The following is a 20,289-nucleotide window of genomic DNA, read 5'->3' as shown; positions in this document are numbered from 1 at the left end:
GAAGAAGTGTCACGAGATGGCGGGTCTGTTCCAACAAGTTACAGGGAGGGCTTGAAACTTCAAGTGGGAATTGAGAGAACTAGCCTGCCACAAGAGGATGTCTGTGTGACACGCCAGGGCGTGCAGGTGTGAGTGTAAGACCAGGAAAAAGAAATATATCTGTGATCAGCAACAGTTTGGTGACTAGTTTTGCGTTAGTATTTTTCAAATTAAAGCTAAACTAGTCACCAAATTTGTAGCCAAATCTTCAAAACCCATCTACAAAAGAAATAATAATTATGGGGGGGGGAACGTTAGTTCTGTTATAGTTCATATTTAATGTTTATCATTAATAACTAATTAATAACTAATTCATTGAATACTATTCACTTTGAAATGTGTATTTTTTTTTTTTTTTATTTTAGAAGTACGCGTTCGCTTTAAGTATACGTTTTTATTTTGGATTTTGTAACGTGCATGTCGAATCCTACTACTAGGTCTTGATCTTGGTCAGATTAACAAGCTTTATTTACAAAGCTTATATCATCTCAATCTGTCTGTCTGGTACAATTTTGTAAATGTTATTTCTACTTCACCCAATCTCAGATTAAGTTGAAATTTTGCACAATAATTTCTTGTACCTGACAACACAAAAAAAAATAATATAAAAAATTAACCAATAAGTTAATTACTTATTGGCAATCAATTCTGTTGTTAGGGAAAGATGTTGTACAGATGTAGCGGTATAAGTTGAAGTAGTCCCCCTTTATACTTTGTGTAGAAAATTATGAGGTAGCTCAAAAATATGAACCTAACAATTGACAGCTAAGAAACCTTCTGTTTTCATAAGCACCTCGCTGGCACAGTGATTAGTGTATTGGCTTGAGGAGGCTTGAGGAGGCTTAAGGAGGCTTCAGGAGGCTTGAGGAGGCTTGAGGAGGCTTGAGTCCTCGAGTTGGAATTCAAGTCGCACAACGTTTTAAAAAATATAAAAGACATTTAAAAAAGCGATCACGTTAACCTTCACTCAAATCCCCTCTTCTTTCTTTCCCAACCTCCTTTCTTTTCCCAGTGTAGTGATAGGTTCATAGCACATTGAGAAAGCTAAAAGCATGAAATTACGGTAAATAAAAACAATTGTTAAACGCATATTTATAATCGTACAGATTTATCTTTGTCAATCTAGAATTATCGTGTAAAAAAATTATAGCAGAGTGAGTTTATGTAAGCTTTGCCTAAGATTTACTGTTGTTAGTCTAGATATAACGTGTACAACAATTATAGCAGACAGAGTGAGTTTATGTAAGCTTTGTAAAAACAAATTCTAGAGCATGATCATAAGCATTACAGAGGCACTTTTTAGAGAGGAATCCAAGCTGACAGAATAACTATTCGAAAAAAAAAATCTTTGTCGAAAGCAGATGGCGTCCCTTACTTTCTTTAACTGCCTTTCTTAACTTTTGAAGTTTGACTGAATAAACTTTGTCTAGACATGTTGAAAAAACATCTTCACGGTCCTTAGCTGGGTAGCCATTTCTGGTGTTTGTTCAAAGCAGAGATTTCGCACACCGAAAACATTTCTTTTTAAATAACAAGTTTGCAATCAGGATGGATCAGGGCAGCGACAATAACACGATGAGCCTGAAGAGTACTACATTGATCAGTTGTAAGTATTTGGTTGTAAGTATTTGAATGTCATTTCGGATAGACTGCAACATTTTTTATCTGCGGTACGTAAAGATAAAGGTCCGTTCCATGGAACGAAAAAGTAAAGTAAAGTTCCCCTTTCAAACCTTGTGGTCTATAGGGCAGATGGCCAGCACAACGACCAACAGCCTATACTTTTTCCCAACTAATGTCCCAACTAATGTCAGGTACCCATTAGAGCTGGGTGGACCCAAAGATCCCGAAATAAAAATCAAAGTCTTCACCAGGATTCGAACCAGGGACCACCGGTTCAGAAGCTAAGCGTCTTACCGATCGGCCACCGCGCCTCCTCCGTTCCATGGAAAGCTTGTGGTTTACTTTGTTGTTTTACAAGTTTAAGAGGTAACTTCAAAATGAAAGATTATTACGTTCTATTGCAGGATAACAAGTTTGAGACTAGTTACTTACTTACTTACTTACTTACTTACTTACGTAATCCTGTGCAATCCCAGTGGAGCATAGGGCCGCAACCACACCTATTCACTGAACTCGGTTCTGAGCAACTTTCTTCATCTGCTCCCATGTCATTACAGTTTCATCAGCTTCACTGTTGACTGAACTCTACCAGGTTTGCTTGCTTCCTCTTTCCATGCAGATTCCAATCAAGTGCCTGCCTTGCAACATTGGTAGCTGGTTTTCGCAGGGAGTGTCCCATCCAGCTCCACGTTCGCTTTATGATATCTTGGCTAGGGACTTTTGTCTAGTTCTCTCCCACAAATTTGCAGTAGTTATTTTTTCTGGCCGCCTAATTCCTAATATCCGGCGTAGGCATCTGTTAAGAAAGGTCTGGAGCTTTTCCATATTTATTTTAGTGACTCTCCATGTCTCTGAACCGTATAGTTTGAGAGATACCTTCCAAATTAAAGATTGTTACGTCATACTGCAAGGGAGGACAGCGGGCATGGATTTGAGCTCGGAACGGTCGTGACGGCACGCGATGCGCATGCGATACCACACGAATAGGCAATTTTCCCGGTAGAGGAAACATGCCTAATAAACCAGAAATAATTATTTTATGAAATAATTAAAAAGGAGTGATACGTTTTGTATGTAAATTACTTTGTTTTGCTTAAGTAGTGATACAGTAATATCGTTTTAATGATGTTATACAGTGTTTCCAAAAATGTTCCACGAAATCCTGAATTAATTAAGTAGTAGGCCACCACGTGAATTAATTAACTAGTAGGCCACCAGGTGAATTAATTAACTAGTAGGCCACCAGGTGAATTAATATCTCTAAAACATAAGTATAGGCCTAGTGTTCCGCTAAATACTCAGAATGTTTCAAATGTCCTATTAAGAGAGGAGTTTGGAAAACACTGGTGATATATATAAAAGTCAGTAGTAGCTTTTTTTTTTTTTTTTTAAAGTAAAAGCTATTTTCCTGGTCCAAGCGTTACTATGCCCAGATTTTTCTATGCTATGGTAAAACTTTTTTTTGTAATAAGTAAACCAACATTATTGTAGGCGTTATAAAAGGGAAATTATAATGTTTAAAAATGTTTTAATCACATTAACACATTTCTAAATGGAATAATCTCCCTTGACACGTGAACGTTGAAATGTATTTGAGAACAAGGCTTTTTATTACATATTTTTTTCAAAAACTGACAGGATATAAAGTTGTGTCAGGGGCAGACTGGCTATATGGGCGTTCAGGCAAATGCCCGGTGGGCCGGTACAAAATGGGCCGGTCTGGTCGTGACCAGAGAGTGTTTTTTTTAATTAAGAAAACTTAAAAAAAAACTGACTGCAGCAAGAAAGAGATGTTCAAGTTGTTGTTGTTTTGACAATTGATTTTATTTACAATTCAACTAGAAAGTTACAAACTTTACACTATACTTATTATCATTTGCAAAACGTCAAACCGTAGTGTTTAAGTATAAACGAGCGCCATGGACTTCAGCACTGCTTTGATGTCTTCGAGGTTGTGTTTGGCCTGATCATTTTGCTGGTCGGCATGTACAAACTTTCTGCTTAGTTCGAAGTCATTAAAGATGTAAATTCTTATAATAATGAACTGGTTTTATATAGCGCTGTTACATCCGATATTTAATGAAAGGAGATTTATATTTTAAATAATCAGGGCCGGACTTAAGGGAGGGCAGGCGGGGCTACATCCCCGAGGAAATATATAGGTCGGTATTTCGACGTCTCTGAAACTTTTAATTATCTTTTTTTTTTTCATTTTTAACGCTAAGACTTTAAAACTTAGGTCGGCTGGCAACGCTGTCGTTAAGTGTCCGCTTCTGGCATGCTCGTAATATATGAATGCAGCTCCGGAATTACGGCAGTACATCTACCAAGGGCCTTACCGGCCCTTACCCTCCACAAACTCAAAATTATACACTTCTTAAAACTAAAATTTGCATATTAAATTAAAAAAAAATGCAAATTGAGACTAAATTTAGCATGTTTTTAGATATAAGTATTTTTATGCCTAAGTGGAATTTCATGAAAGCTTTTGAAAAACTGTAGGGGGCCTCCACAAAAACCCTGCCCCGGGGTCCCCACATACTTAAATCAGGCCCTATAAATAATGGGTCATGGTACATTCTTATAAAATTCGCGTTTTTTGAGAATGTACTAATACGAAGGAAGAGCTTTTCACATTAAGTTCCCCTCTAACCGTTCTGCTTTCTCTAATCTTTAAATGGAATAGGTTGTTTGGGTCAGCCATGAAAACCAACGACTTATCAGACACCCAATGACATAACACATGAAATGCCTAGGACACAATTATCTTCTTTTTTTTTGAAGTAACATCTGTCATCTAGAAGTAATATCATAACGTAACATTTCATACTATTGTAACCGAGGGCAAACACTCCACGAAAGGTAATAGTGAAGAGATATTTTTTTACAAGATATTAGACGATCACAACATAAAAGTCTTATGAGTTCATTTAGCTGCTCTGGCCTGCAGGGTTCACTGTCTCCGCCACTGCCTTCCACTAACATACACCGTTCACTGCTGCCGCCTATGTTTTAACGTTCCAACAGGGATCTCTATCTTGCCACTAACAGGTTACATTACGTGTCTCAGGAACAATAGTATACATACACTAGCAGGAATGACCCTTTCCAGTTTCCTCACAAGACTTCTTCCTGACCAGACAAACTACACTGCTTCTGACCCTCTTACCACACTGGCAATGATCCCTTCTACAACTCAGGCGGTTCTAAGCTTCTAACCTATCTCTATTCTGTCTCTCTATCTACTTGGCTGGAATCAACAGTCCACCATCTTGTTTCTACCCACTCACTACTACAGGTTATACTACAACACATCAGTACAACTACAACAGGTTATACTACAACACATCAGTTCAACTACAAAAGGTTATACTACAACACATCAGTTCAACTACAACAGGTTATACTACAACACATCAGTTCAACTACAACAGGTTATACTACAACACATCAGTTCAACTACAACAGGTTATACTACAACACATCAGTTCAACTAAAACAGGTTATACTACAACACATCATTACAACTACAACAGGTTATACTACAACACATCAGTACAACCAAAACAGGTTATACTACAAAACATCAGTTCAAATACAACAGGTTATACTACAACACATCAGTTCAACTACAACAGGTTATACTACAACACATCAGTTCAACTACAACAGGTTATACTACAACACATCAGTTCAACTACAACAGGTTATACTACAACACATCAGTTCAACTACAACAGGTTATACTACAACACATCAGTTCAACTAAAACAGGTTATACTACAACACATCATTACAACTACAACAGGTTATACTACAACACATCAGTACAACCAAAACAGGTTATACTACAAAACATCAGTTCAAATACAACAGGTTATACTACAACACATCAGTTCAACTACAACAGGTTATACTACAACACATCAGTTCAACTACAACAGGTTATACTACAACACATCAGTTCAACTACAACAGGTTATACTACAACACATCAGTACAACTACAACAGGTTATACTACAACACATCAGTTCAACTACAACAGGTTATACTACAACACATCAGTACAACTACAACAGGTTATACTACAACATATCAGTACAACCACAACAGGTTATACTATAACACATCAGTACAACCAAAACAGGTTAAACTACAACACATCAGTACAACTACAACAGGTTATACTACAACACATAACTACTACTCCCTCATCCCATAGGGTAAACCACGGTACATAAATTTCCAGTTAGACTGTCTCTAATTATTATATTATATTTAGTTAGGAAAAAATATATTTTTCTTTGAGTTTTTACTAGTAAGTAGTAATATATATTTTTTTCTTTAAGCTTTTACTAGTAATATTCTTTCAATACAAGCATGATACACATATAAAAAAAGACACCTGGGGGTCAAAACACGTTCTTTTTTGTTTATGGTATTAAAATCTCAGAGACCCAAACTTTCTTAATTTGGCCTAAGAATATTTTTCAGTTCATAATTACATTAAAGAGACCTTTATATTAGTGAGTTAAAAATATAAATTTGTTAAATTTTTTTTTTTTCAAACTGTTGTCCAATATTGCCGGCATTATCCTGAAAATATATTAAATTTTTTATAACACCGATTACTCATTTTCTTATTGAGTGTTAGACATCGGTTGGTCTTGATGGACCCGGGTTTGAACCCTGCCTGCTGCCATCCCCCGTCGTTCAGGGGGAGGTTTAGGTTAGGATGTAACTATCTTCAAATCTGAAGGAACATCCGCCGAAACATATCAAACAAATCATTTACATACTGAATGTAAAAAAAAAATGTTGAGAAAGGTTATTCAATAGCATTTAAACCTCTTTTACTACGTTTTTTTTTTAAATTTATCTCTACTCTCTCTATTACAGTATTGGGCAATCCGCGGGTGCACATATACACGCACCTACTTTATTTTGTTAGCGTTAGCCTGCTCGCTTGACCAAATCGAAACAATGTCAAGAAAGTCATAAATACCGTTAACTGGTCGTGACGCATACCCCTTGTGGCAGGCGGAAAGGTGGCAACCACCTGGTTTCATCACCTGGAGAAGGCTTGGGCTCGGATATAAATTGAATAAATAAACGACAATGTCTTTGATTCCGAAGATTATGGATGAGTGCAGTGTTTCACATGGCGACACAAACCCAGTTGCCACTTGCATATTTTCCCACTTGTGATGCAAACAAAGCCGTTGTCCGGGGCGGGGTCTTTTAAAACATTTCTATACTTTTTGTTCTTGTATTCCGCAAGGGCTTTCTTTGGGCTCAAATATGTGTCCTGTGGCTTTCTTTGGGCTCAAATATGTGTCCTGTGGCTTTCTTTGGGCTCAAATATGTGTCCTGTGGCTTTCTTTGGGCTTAAATATGTGTCCTGTGGCTTTCATTGGGTTCAAATATGTGTCCTGTGGCTTTCTTTGGGCTTAAATATGTGTCCTGTGGCTTTCTTTGGCTCAAATATATGTCCTGTGGCCTTCTTTAGGCTCAAATATGTGTCCTGTGGCCTTCTTTGGGCTCAAATATGTGTTCTGTGGCTTTCATTGGGCTCAAATATGTGTCCTGTGGCCTTCTTTGGGCTCAAATATGTGTTCTGTGGCTTTCATTGGGCTCAAATATGTGTCCTGTGGCTTTCTTTGGGCTCAAGTATGTGTCCTGTGGCTTTCATTGGGCTCAAATATGTGTCCTGTGGCTTTCTTTGGGCTCAAATATGTGTCCTGTGGCCTTCTTTGGGCTCGAATATGTGTTCTGTGGCATTCTTTGGGCTCAAATATGTGTCCTGTGGCCTTCTTTGGGCTCAAATATGTGTTCTGTGGCTTTCATTGGGCTCAAATATGTGTCCTGTGGCTTTCATTGGGCTCTAATATGTGTCCTGTGGCCTACTTTGGGCTCAAATATGTGTCCTGTGGCTTTCTTTGGGCTCAAATATGTGTTCTGTGGCTTTCTTTGGGCTTAAATATGTGTCCTGTGGCTTTCTTTGGGCTCAAATAAGTGTCCTGTGGCTTTCATTGGGCTCAAATATGTGTCCTGTGGCTTTCATTGGGCTCAAATATGTGTCCTGTGGCCTTCTTTGGGCTCAAATATGTGTTCTGTGGCTTTCATTGGGTTCAAATATGTGTTCTGTGGCCTTCTTTGGGCTCAAATATGTGTCCTGTGGCTTTCATTGGGCTCAAATATGTGTCCTGTGGCCTTCTTTGGGCTCAAATAAGTGTCCTGTGGCTTTCATTGGGCTCAAATATGTGTTTTGTGGCTTTCTTTGGGCTCAAATATGTGTCCTGTGGCCTACTTTATAGCACCCCAACTGTCCTTTTGCGATGCCATCTGCTGCCAGCTACTATAAATTACAAAACTGTATTTCTATGTCAACCTCTGTTAACATCACCACGACACCAATACAATTTCTTCTGTTAGACAAAGCTTAAATAGTTATTACAATGAGTGTAAACTGCGTGATATAAAATACTCTGTTTTTACATATCACATCTATTTCTGTTCCATCTTCATAAGTTATATAGATTCCTATATCGGCATAAAAGGTTTAAAGTTAAATATTGTTGCTCATGATTGGTACCACGACCAATCGTATCAGATTCAATGTTTGCGATACATTTATGAATTTATATCTTTAGAAATACTTTAACTTGAAAGATGAAAATTAAATTATTTACAAAACATAATATTAGAAACTGCATAGTAAAGTTTTTAAAATGGAGGGTCTAGAAATTTTAAAAGAAACTTTAAAGCAAGATTATAATTGCTCTTAAGACAAGATACAACACAATCTATTAACACAAACACACATAAATATATATTCACAATCACAAACTCACATACTCAACACTTTAAAGATAACTCTATTTTATTGAATTGAATAAATGTATTGAATAAAATCGGAATGAATTAGTTAACTGGTTTTAGCCCGATTCATGAAGCGTCAATCGAATTGGATCATTTCCTGCCAGATATAACATAAACACCGGAAAATCTTTACCAAAATTTTAATTTAAAAAAAAAATCAGGCACAATTAGAACAGTTCTAGTTTGTAGCAGAGTTACTGTGCATTAAGTTGAGATACCTTCGAAGCTGACAATTTTAACCCTTGATGTATTAAAATCTTGTAAATAATATAAATAATAATAACAGTGACATCAATAAATATAAAACAAAAAAAAACTTGCCATAGACGTACTTTGTGTAGTAACACGTAAACAAAGATAATAAGTTACACAACAAAGAGAAAAGAACCTTAGCCAATTGGTTTTCTGGTGACCTTATTGTTTTATTGTTCAATGAGTTGACCTAAAAGATAACATCATATCTGAGCAACTCGAGCCTCACTGGATGTAGCCCTCACTGAGGATCTCTTCAACGAATGGGTCAACATCGAGATGTTCGAACTGGGAACAGGGAACTATGGGATTCCTGTGAAACACAAACACATTTGTGCAATTATAATCATTTCGACTGAGATAAAAAAGTTAATTTTCTTTTATTTTTTTAGGCATAAATCTTTTATTTTGTAATAGAACTATTTTTTTTTTGGGCATATTCTGTTCTATATAGAAATGTAAATAAGGGAATTATATTTTAGTATTATTGAAGTATAAAATAATTGAATTATAAAATGACATGATCTTACAGTGAAATATGAGTGAACATTTAATTACTCTATAAATAGCTCAAGACAATTGATCGTTAAAAGTTTCATTATTATTGTCTCTTGTTAGTTTTTTAATGGCGTCCCAGCTCTTTCTTGTCCTCTCGGCTTCATCAAGTTCACTGCCTCGCCAGGTTCTTTTTGGTCTTCCTCTGTGACCTGTGCCCCAAGGGTTCCACTCTAAGGCCTGTCTAGCTCTGTTGTTGGTATCTTTTCTAAGGGTGTGACCAATCCATCGCCACTTTCTCTATTTTTCTGTCCACTCATTTCCCACAGATGTTTTCTACTTTGTCGCACCAGTGTATTTTAAAGATATTTCTCAAACATCTATTAATGAAGGTCTGTACCTTTGTCTTTTTTTTTTGTTAACATTTACAGATTATTATCTTAGTCGTGTTAGAAATGTGGGGAGATTTCCAGGTTAGTTTTAGGTGTGTAAATTCTGACGCTGTAGATTTATACCACATTTAATGTCTTCGTCTGTTTCACCTTACACACTGTAATACTGACTACACTCCCAAGGTATATAAAACTATCTACTTGGTCTATGGTCTGACAATCCAGTTCGATGTCTCCATTTTGTTTGTTGTTTACTTTAAGTACTTTTGTACGAACTATAAAGGGGAATAATCAGCTTATACTACTAATTGTGTAGTATGTTTTCCCTTGTTCGAGATACCAAACAAAATAATTAATTACCAATAGTTAATTAACTAATTGGTTATTTTTAAAATTGATTCTCGAGTTTTTAGGTAAAAGAAATAATTGTGCGAAATTTCAGCTAGATCCGAGATTGGGTGTGGGAGAAATAACGTGCACAAACTTTTTACCAGACAGAGTGAGTTGATATAAGCTTTGTAAAAAAATATACTTTAACAAATATAAGACTTACTTGTCAGAGACTTTCAACCAGGTATTTCTCTGAATGTGTGGCAGCTTACCACTGTAGCAAAGAAGAGTGTTAGCATGCACGTTCAAGATGGCTTCCAGCTGGGCTTTAAAACAAAAAATAAAAAGTTATACACTATGAACATATTTACAAAATCTGAGTTGAATATTTTGTTCAGAAAGTAACGTTCAAGCAGTGGTAGGTTTTTTTTTGTTACTGTGTGACTATTGTGTGACTATTGTGTGACTATTGTGTGACTACTGTGTGACTATTGTGTGACTATTGTGTGACTACAGTGTGACTTTTGTGTGACTACTGTGTGACTATTGTGTGACTATTGTGTGACTACTGTGTGACTATTGTGTGACTACAGTGTGACTACTGTGTGACTATTGTGTGACTACTGTGTGACTATTGTGTGACTACTGTGTGACTATTGTGTGACTATTGTGTGACTACAGTGTGACTATTGTGTGACTATTGTATGACTATTGTGTGACTACTGTGTGACTATTGTGTAACTACTGTGTGACTACTGTGTGACTATTATGTGACTACTGTGTGACTATTGTGTGACTATTGTGTGACTATTGTCACGCACAATTGAAACAAGTTTCAATGGATATTTTAATTTGAGCACTTATTGATACACTTACAGGATACTCAATGCACGCCATTGTTTATGCTGCCTTTGCAATTACTGGCTGTTTCTTTTGTGGCCCTTGCCCTCTATTATTGGGTAAGTCTATTTCTATTTATACAGTATGCAGTTGCTAAATATCGGTTCGCCATATTAGTTTTGTGCAATAAGGATTCTTCAGTCTTAGGGATTCATGCTTGACACTCCGTGTTACAGTCATGCTTGATTTGGATGTAGACCAGTGTGTAGAGCTGTTCTGTAGGCTGTACATAAGCCGTACTTAGTAGTGGGCAGTGTGGGCACGTAGTGTGAAAAAAAAACGTTTACCCTCATGCTACTCTAGTAGCTTTATTTATGCATGTTAATTTGAATGAATACTTAAGTTTTAACATTAATTATTTACCTTCGTTGATTACTATTGATGAACTATTGCTCAAATTATTTCATTAAACATTTGATTAATGTTGATTGTTCAGTGTTCAAAGTTATTGCATTTGCGTTACTTGTTTATAATGATCACTTTGACTATTATGGCATCGTGCGACCAAACACTATACAACTAAGCCAACATGTCTCCAGTTAGACTCGATACGAAACATTGAAACAGAAGTTTCCTGTCACAACAACAACAAGTTCCACGACAATAACAAGTTCCACGACAATAACAAGTTCCACGACAATGACAAGTTCCACGACAATAACAAGTTCCACGACAATGACAAGTTCCACGACAATGACAAGTTCCACGACAATAACAAGTTCCTCAATGTAAAAACAAACCACAAAATATTCATTTCAGTTATTCATATTAGTGGAAGCATTACTTTTTAAGTTGTTTTTTCTAATCATTACAAGAAAAGACTAGAATGTATTACTTAAAGTCACAGACTTACAGACTTAAAAAATGATAATGATAGATAGATAGATAAATGGATTAGATGGATTAGATAGATAAATAGATTAATTAATAGATAGATTGATAGATAGATAGATTGATAGATAGATAGATAGATAGATAGATAGATAGATAGATAGATAGATAAATAGATAGATATATAGATAGATAGATAGATAGATAGATAGATAGATAGATAGATAGATAGATAGATAGATAGATAGACAGACAAATAGATAGATAGATAGATAGATAGATAGATAGATAGATAGATAGATAGATAGATAGATAGATAGATAGATAGATAGATAGATAGATAGATAGATAGATAGATAGATAGATGACTTAAAACGAGTCATAGTGTCTAGACATACCATCATTAAACCCTTGTGGCTTTTGTCTGTGGGTGAAGAACCAACGATCTCCATACTTGAGGTCAGCAAACTGGTTAGCGATTATGTTAGCAAAAGTATCCCCTACAGCGCCACCAGGCACGGCAGGCTCGCAGATACCGCCAGCGTAAAGGTCTATATCATAGACGCTCCTGGTAAAACAATAAAAAGACATCCTTAAAGTACGTGTTGAGACCTTGACAAAGTCTTGATCTCTCCGATCAAACACAGTTATGGAAAGTGAATCAAGCGAGGTTGCTGCCTAAGCTGTCTATATAGGAATTATTTTTATATACTCTAAATTTTGTAACGAAATAGGAGATTACGAAAACCGGGTTTGGCTGTCAGTGCCTGGGTAAGATGGATATATTTCGAATGCAGTTGCACAGACATGCCATGGCCACTTTCAGCAGGAAACCCTAAACTGGCTTAATGAGACCGTAACTTAGCAACTGTTAAGACAGATTAGCGTTGACTGGAAAAGCATAGAGTAACCAGTGTGATCACTTAAAGAATATAAGGACTAAATTTCTTTGGAGAGAAATCTGGCCTGTTAGAGCAACATTATTTAAGCAAACAACCAATGTGATGGAATAAGCGAAAACGTCTGGTCCATTCACGGGTTACAACAATACATTATGTACAGTTGTGAATGTTCACTGTACTAGCATTGGCATGTAATCAATTTGAAATGTAAGGGAAACTTAGTGAGCTCATTATGGAAGACCTGCCATAAGTGATCTGTTCTTGTGATGTAAGTGTTCTGTTCTGTCTTTAAGACCTTCGTTTTGGTGACTTCATCAAGTTACAGAATACATACACATTTTTACAAAGCCTTTATCCATTCAATCTGTTTGTCTACTAAAAAGTGTAAAAGAAATAGTACTTGGCTGATGTGGTAGCATAAGTTGAATTAGACCCCATTATACTTCCTAGGTCGCCGCTTTAAATTTTGAAGCTAATAAAATATAACTATAAAACCTTGTAATTTCATAAAAGATTCGATCACACAGTAGCTAGTGTGTTGGGTTGAGGAGGCTTGAGCCCTCGAGTTTGAACTCAAGTCTTTCATCTTTTTTTTTTAAATAAACGCATTTAAAAGCGACCACGGTTCTATTACAAATGTAATTACATGACTGATCCAATCTAATTGATACAACTACTCTAATATAAACTTTGTATTTCTTTAAAAGTATTTTTTTAAATCTTTTTTTTTTTAAATGCTAAGATTCTGGTATCAAATATTCCTAACCCGCTGATCTGATTCTATTCGCATGCATCTACAAGTACAATATGCCATGAACAATTGACTTATTTTTTGAATTGCTGGGACTTACTTGTACAACTTTTTCAGAACAGGTCCGCATTCTTCACCATAGTCATCAAAATCGTTCATCGCGCTGAAAAAGAAAGCATTGATTGAGATATCATGATCTAGTCTAAAAGATAGAAGCATCAGAGTAGCTGTGACCATAGGCCTTAGCGAAACATAGTAAAAGCAATATGAAGGTCTTTGTAAGGGAAATAAAGTACTAGCAGCAAGGGCGTAGGAATTTCCATAGCGCAAGATTAAAATAAACTCATCGCGAGCGTATCAGCGAATGTAGGATTTTATTCAAGATTTCATTCCATGCGGTCTTGCAAGGTCTATAGCAACCAATATGAAAATAGTTGACAAATGTTGAATGTTTGTTTTATAAATAATTTTACAGAAAATTTCATGAAGCATTACAACATAGATTCTCCATTGCTAAAAAGAAGAACTTTAATAACGATATAGCCGATATGAAGGATTTTCGCAAATAAACGTTAATCATAGCAATATGCCTATTGTTGACACTTTTTGTTTTTAATATATGCCTTTTACGCTTTTTAAAAGAATATACTTCAGTTAGGTCAGTGTTTCCAGAACTTTTTTCTTAACAGAATACTTCACTCATTCTGAGTATTTAGCGGAACACTTTGTTTATTTTTAGAGAGATTAATTCACGTGGTGGCCTACTAGTTAATTCAGTGGTTTCCAATCTTTTTGGTCTCGTAGACCCCTAGCAATGTTTTCTGGTTTTCGGTAGACCCATTGCTTAACTTGCTAATTTTTGCAAATTCATCAACATTTTTTTAAAACGTATTTCTAACTGTAGTGAGTTGAAGAGTAAAAAAGTAACTCAAAGCTACATAGTAAGTTGTATAGATCTATATTTTATAATTGATACAATTCTAATTTAAATCAATTAAGATAACAATTAATATGTATTGCTGGAATCACCAAATACACTAAAAATGTTTTGTTTTTTTTGCAGATCTGTTGCTTTGGATATTATGTTCCATATACGAATTTGTTATTCTTTGAATTCAAACATTAAATATTAATTTATTAATTTGCCTAATGTGTAATTGTAATTCTTTTTTATATTTCAAGTTTTTCGTTTTTGTAACCCTCCTCCTTTCTCATCCGGGCTTGGGACTGTACAGAGCGTCGCATCAGGTTTGCGGGACATGTTCTCCGACTAAGTGAACTACACATACCAAGAGTTGCGATGACATGGAGGCCAATACGAGGAAAGCGCAAACATGGACGTCCTAGTGTAACTTGGCGCCACAATTTCATGGAGGACCTCAGAACAGTGGACATCTGGTGGGAAGTCACTTTACACATTGCCAGCGACAGATCTTTGTGGAGACAGCTTGCTGCCCAAGAGCCAAACGGGGCAGGAGGGTCTAAGTCTAAGTAATCATTGGACAAGTTTTCGCAAAGAGCAGTTTCTTGTCTATTTCTTAATCTTTCACGCGTGGCTCAAATATTGAGTCCGCGGAACTGTTTTCACGAACATGAGATGAGTCAAAGGCGAGTAACTGGTGCCTAAACCTGTAAGCTTCAAGCAGGATGGGCTCATTGGCCTTGACTTGCTACCCATCTAGCAGAAGAAAAACTGAATTCAAAAACTCTGCTGCCTTGCAACCATACCCAAACATGGGTAAGGTCTTGTGGGCCAACCCTGAGGAAAATTAAGCAGCCGACGACCCTTAGGCAGTTTGAAGCACACAGCGCTACACTATGTCAGAGCCTGTGACGCCGCTGATCCCAAACTGTATATATGTCGTTTTCAAAGTATTAGATAAGAAGCTTTTAATTTTATAACTCATACTACCGATGTGACCTTGAACTGTTATTGTTGCTTAAAGAAATTATTTTAATAATATCACATGTAGGTTTGTGTAAAACAGTTTTTAAATAACAACGGCTGGTAACTCCAATGTTTTACCTAAAGTGTTTACCGTATTTTGTTTTAAGTAAAGAGATAGTGTAAGACTCTCACAAACCATCATCTTCTCTATATGATGTTGAAGAGAGATTTGTGGGTCTATTCTGAACTTTATCTTTGACTGTTCAGAAGTTTTTTGTTATTTTTCAAATCTGTATCTTATTTATCAGAGTGGCATTGACTCAAATGATCCTCCAGCGTAATCGGTATCATTTCGTTATAAGAAAGGCACTTTATTGACAAGGAAGGAATGAATTCCAATTTTAAATTAACCACGCTGTACAGCCTAGATTTCTTTTTGTTAAACATTAGTTACATGCAGACAAAATTAAGCTTTTAAAAAAGTATTGAAATTAAATACAACAATTTTTCGTTCCAATAGCAGGATAAATATTTAAAGGATTAACTAAGGTAAAAAATACTACAAATCATATGTAAGAAAGAATTACATTAATGGGATGTAGAAATTTATGTCAAGACCTGCTTAAATGAAATCTATCATCGTAGACCCCCCAATTTGTTTGTTCACTTTCGTAGACCCCTTGGAAGTCTTGGCAAATGAAATTAAAATAAAAAAACTAAATGCATGAACAAAGTATTTACTGTACAAGTTGTTACGTTTATCTGTGCGGCCCGAGCCTCGATCGATCAAACAAAAACTGCAAACGTTGACTGTGACTTTACTAATAAATTGCTTCTGGTCGCGATTAACAAGCAATGATCGCGTGCAGTTCTGATAGTCTTTTTTTGCGTTACATCTTGTCGGCGAAATCTCGGCAGCACTAACTCAATACGCGGTACCAAGTTTTTCAGCCAGCAGTCATGCCTTCTTGAATATACCATCTCTGAAGTGTTTCTCAGCATGGTCAAGTTGATTTTTGATTTGATTATGCCATTAATGTGACTACTGATGCCAATATTTATTTAGGATAGACTGCAGGGAAACTGGTTCAACAACAGATGAATAATTGACGACTATTAAAAGACAAATCAGAAACACACGAGGACGAAAAGGCACCTATTACACATGTGCAGTTTTATTTATTAGCTAACGAGCTCTGAAGAAGATATTCAATTGATACAGTTTCATTTGTACATTTTGTATATTGTGAGTGATTCCTAGTTCATGAATTAAAGTTTTGTATTTGAATTAAAGGATCTTCGGGATTTGAATCTCCAAAGATATTTAGATCTAATATCAATATCTACATAAGAATCCCCGGCATCACAGGATCATCTTGTGATATTGAAATCATCAAGAAACCTGTCTAATATTTGTACAGTCAACAGTTCATTTGCTACTTAGATATTCATTGATTTAATGGTGCAAAAAATGGTTAGAATTTATCTACTCAGAATCCAGGGGGATGCATGTGCACCAGCTTGCTTATACCCGCGGGCGCCCATGCACGAAGGCATGAGTTATCTTAGACGTTAATGATCTGACAACATTTGGTGGCTATGTAAAGGAAGCGAAAGAAAAATGTAAGAATTAAACAAAAAGATTGGAAGAGATGGGTCAATAGTAAAAAAACAATAACAATGCCAGAGGACCCATAGAAAACTCCCAGTAAAACGTAATGGCTAACCCGATCGCCCCTACCGACCCCCCTACCCCTTTCCGGATCCGCCAGTGTTGTAGATTTAAGATGTAGCTCTTACACCCACACTGAGATGGCTATCACTGTGATAGTTATCACCTAAGTATCTGCTACATGCTCATTACCTTAGATTGTATCTCATCCTCCAGAAGTAGTGGCCTGGGATTCCATGGTCACGTCCTCTCTGGATGTTCAGTGAGGCAAGGTCAAGGGCATTCTTGGCGCCTTGATTGTTCTCAAACAAGTGTTCTGTGATGGCCTTTGCAAAATGTCTGTTAATAACCAATGGATAGTTAAATTAGTTCTGATCATTTGGATTAATTTATTTAGCGGCCCCCGAAAGGGGAAAAGACGCTATTAGTTTTGTATGGAATGTCTGTCTGTCCGTCCGTCCGTCCCGTTTAAATCTCAGAAACTAGAAGAGAAAATGAAAATCGGACTTCATGATATTTTAGATCATTCAAAGTTCTAATGCATGGGCTACATTTTCTTTTCCGAAAGTGAACCAGCTAATTTTTAAAATTATCTATGCAAGCAGATGTTTAAAAAAAAAATACACCACTTTTAAATGAAAAACATCAGGAGAGGTAAGTTTTTAAAAAGGTCACAGAGTTCTTCATAAATAAATCCAGCTTCATTCATAAATTCGCGCATTGGTGAAAAGACACAACTACCCGACACAAAATGAGGTAACCAAGAGAAGTCAAGGAGGAAACGTACCTGTCAAAACGGACCTCGTTGGAGACGGTCAACATTCCCTCAATAATTTCTTCGTGGCTGTCAATAGAAGAGTCTGGAGTAAAGAACTCGTCTTTAAAGAATTCTGGGACGCCTTTGATTGGGTAAGAGTTCGGGATAAGTGTATGCCCAAATCTGTAGGCGGCTATGACAGACAAGAAAAACAAGGCTTGAATAAAATCGTTCAAATATTTATATTTTCTAGGCATGGCGATTAGAAGCTGTTGGGATTGAAGCCTTTTCAAAACCTGTTTAAAGATACGTGTATTATTATTATTATCTATTATTCTTTATTTAAAGTATGTCCAGGAATGGAATGGAAGTGTCGAAGTAACTTAATTAGGTTTTCATCATTCATAGGTTAACAATGATTAAAATTAGAAAATTACAAAGGAATAAAACAGCGCCGAGTGGATGAGATGGGAAATATATAGGCTTAATTATTGCGATGGGCTAACGAATAGCTTTGAACTAACGACAATAGTCGTTTTAGAAAGCTTATATCAACTCACTGTCTGGTAAAAAATGTATATATGTTATTTTATCCAAACCCATTGTAGGATCAAGTTAAAACTTTGCACAAATATTCATTGGCATAGACAAGACATACATGTCACCATACAGTGTCACCAGACATACATGTCACCATACAGTGTCACCATACAGGTCGAGAAGTTTTGGTTTCCCAGACCTGTCAAGACGGAGATCAGCAGAGGGGAACTGTCAAGGCCTACTTCCACTAATATATGTATGTGTCATGCTAAATGTACCCAAGTCCTGGATAATACCATAATGACACGTACAATGACAAAATAAGATTCAGAATGCCACTTTACCGACATATAACATGTTTAATTACATTATTTTCACTATAATACAGAAAAATAGTTAGAGTCTACACTTAGACTATATATATCCAAAAAGTCCAACTGTCCTGGACTAGGAACAAAAACACACTCCCTTATCATGAGTTACATCGTTCAACAAAACATCTCACCAAACAAAAACAACCCAAAACAATAACAGTTTTGAATTCAACCACCTGAATTGCCCCCCTTCTCCTCTACAGTAAACAGGAGACCCAGGCTGACCAGAACTCAGTCCTGACAGGAACCATGAGTCAAAATTTGTCCATAGCCGTGAATAAAATATAAGCCCACAGGGCAGTGGCATGTCTTGCACTAAGCAATAATAGCTTGCTCAGTATTGGACAGCCTTCACCACGGGGAAGTGCGGTCAGGGCGCCTCATGCGCTCACAGGCTCCACGGGCTTTTTATGACTTTTCCCAGCACTCAAATCACTTTTCCATTACCATTTTGTGGATTATAACCAGAGCATGATGAAAACTCACAGCCTGCTCGGTGGGAGGTGTTGGTCCGTAAATTTCCTTTTATTTGAAAACTTGAAAGTTTCTAAAAACTAAATGACATCCTCCTGGAACTTACCAGCAATAAAACCGTTGGCGAGCCTTGGGTCTACGTATGGATTATATCTACTTCTTTTGGTACAGGTTAGTTTATACATCTCCATGTAACTACGTCCGATGACGAATGGGAGATAATCACAAACAGCAATCCTCTGAAAGATGGCATTATTTATCCTTTTGACTTCCTAAAAAATATGCAAAGAATTTTGTATTCATTAGATGTGGCAGATAAATTATATAAGATACTATAAATTAACCCAATAAGTACATTATTAATGGTAAAGTCTCCAATGATAGAGTCATAAAAATAAATTAAACTATAACTTAGGAGTCGAAAAAAATGTTAAGAGGTAGCCTAAAATAACAATGTCACTTATTATAAATTCTCCTCAATATCTATAATATATATCTACTAACACACTCTAAGCACGATTTAGTTTTCAAATTGGTCTCAACCCATTGCCCTTGTTAGTCTTGTTAGTTTAAAATTCCTAGCTAATAACCAATGAACATTCTAATTTCTCATATATCTTGAAGATTTCTTTCAGGTAAGAATATACTAATTTGATTTACATACAGAGAGATCTCTTTCACATATTTACTTTTATTTATTCCTACACTTACCTGGAAGAGGATTTCTTTAACATTATCGGGAGCAGTTGCGATGTACTTCTCCACCTGTTCGGGCGTGGGTTTAACTCCAGTCTTCTTGACTATGATGCCTTCAACTATTCTTCTGGCCAGTTCGTTGTGGTAGAGATGAAAAGTGAGATGCTGAGTGCCAAGCACTGGCTGCTGATTTACGCGTTTATCACCTGCAACGAAGAAATGTCTGTGTGAATGTTTGAACAAAACAAAAGACAAAAGTCTGTGTGAATGTCTGTGCTTCAACAAAACAAAAGACAAAAATATCTATGTGAATGTCTGTGTGAATGTTTGTGCTTCAACAAAACAAAAGACAAATATCTATGTGAATGTCTGTGTGAATGTTTGTGCTTCAACAAAACAAAAGACAAATATCTATGTGAATGTCTATGTGAATGTTTGTGCTTCAACGAAACAAAAGACAAATGTCTGTGTGAATATTTGTGCTTCAACA

At 36.3% G+C, this 20,289-nt stretch overlaps 1 protein-coding gene across 1 annotated transcript in view; it reads right to left on the bottom strand.

Annotated features, from left to right (window-relative positions):
• Window positions 1–8,669: 8,669 nt before the first annotated feature.
• LOC106065519 (chorion peroxidase-like) overlaps window positions 8,670–20,289 on the bottom strand; it is a 30,274-nt gene continuing 18,654 nt past the window's right edge. Inside the window, exons 10-17 of the mRNA XM_056028182.1 lie at window positions 19,815–20,005; window positions 19,210–19,375; window positions 17,746–17,908; window positions 17,151–17,297; window positions 13,499–13,561; window positions 12,144–12,313; window positions 10,238–10,340; window positions 8,670–9,110 (exon numbers count right to left, since the gene is read on the bottom strand). Coding sequence (XP_055884157.1) covers window positions 9,023–9,110; window positions 10,238–10,340; window positions 12,144–12,313; window positions 13,499–13,561; window positions 17,151–17,297; window positions 17,746–17,908; window positions 19,210–19,375; window positions 19,815–20,005 — 1,091 coding nt within the window. The 3' untranslated portion in view covers window positions 8,670–9,022. The remainder of the gene's footprint in view (window positions 9,111–10,237; window positions 10,341–12,143; window positions 12,314–13,498; window positions 13,562–17,150; window positions 17,298–17,745; window positions 17,909–19,209; window positions 19,376–19,814; window positions 20,006–20,289) is intronic.

This window comes from Biomphalaria glabrata, chromosome 4, assembly GCF_947242115.1.
Source record: "Biomphalaria glabrata chromosome 4, xgBioGlab47.1, whole genome shotgun sequence".
In the NCBI taxonomy this organism is placed as follows: Eukaryota; Metazoa; Mollusca; class Gastropoda; family Planorbidae; genus Biomphalaria; species Biomphalaria glabrata.
This window is presented reverse-complemented; position numbering and strand designations above follow the sequence as displayed.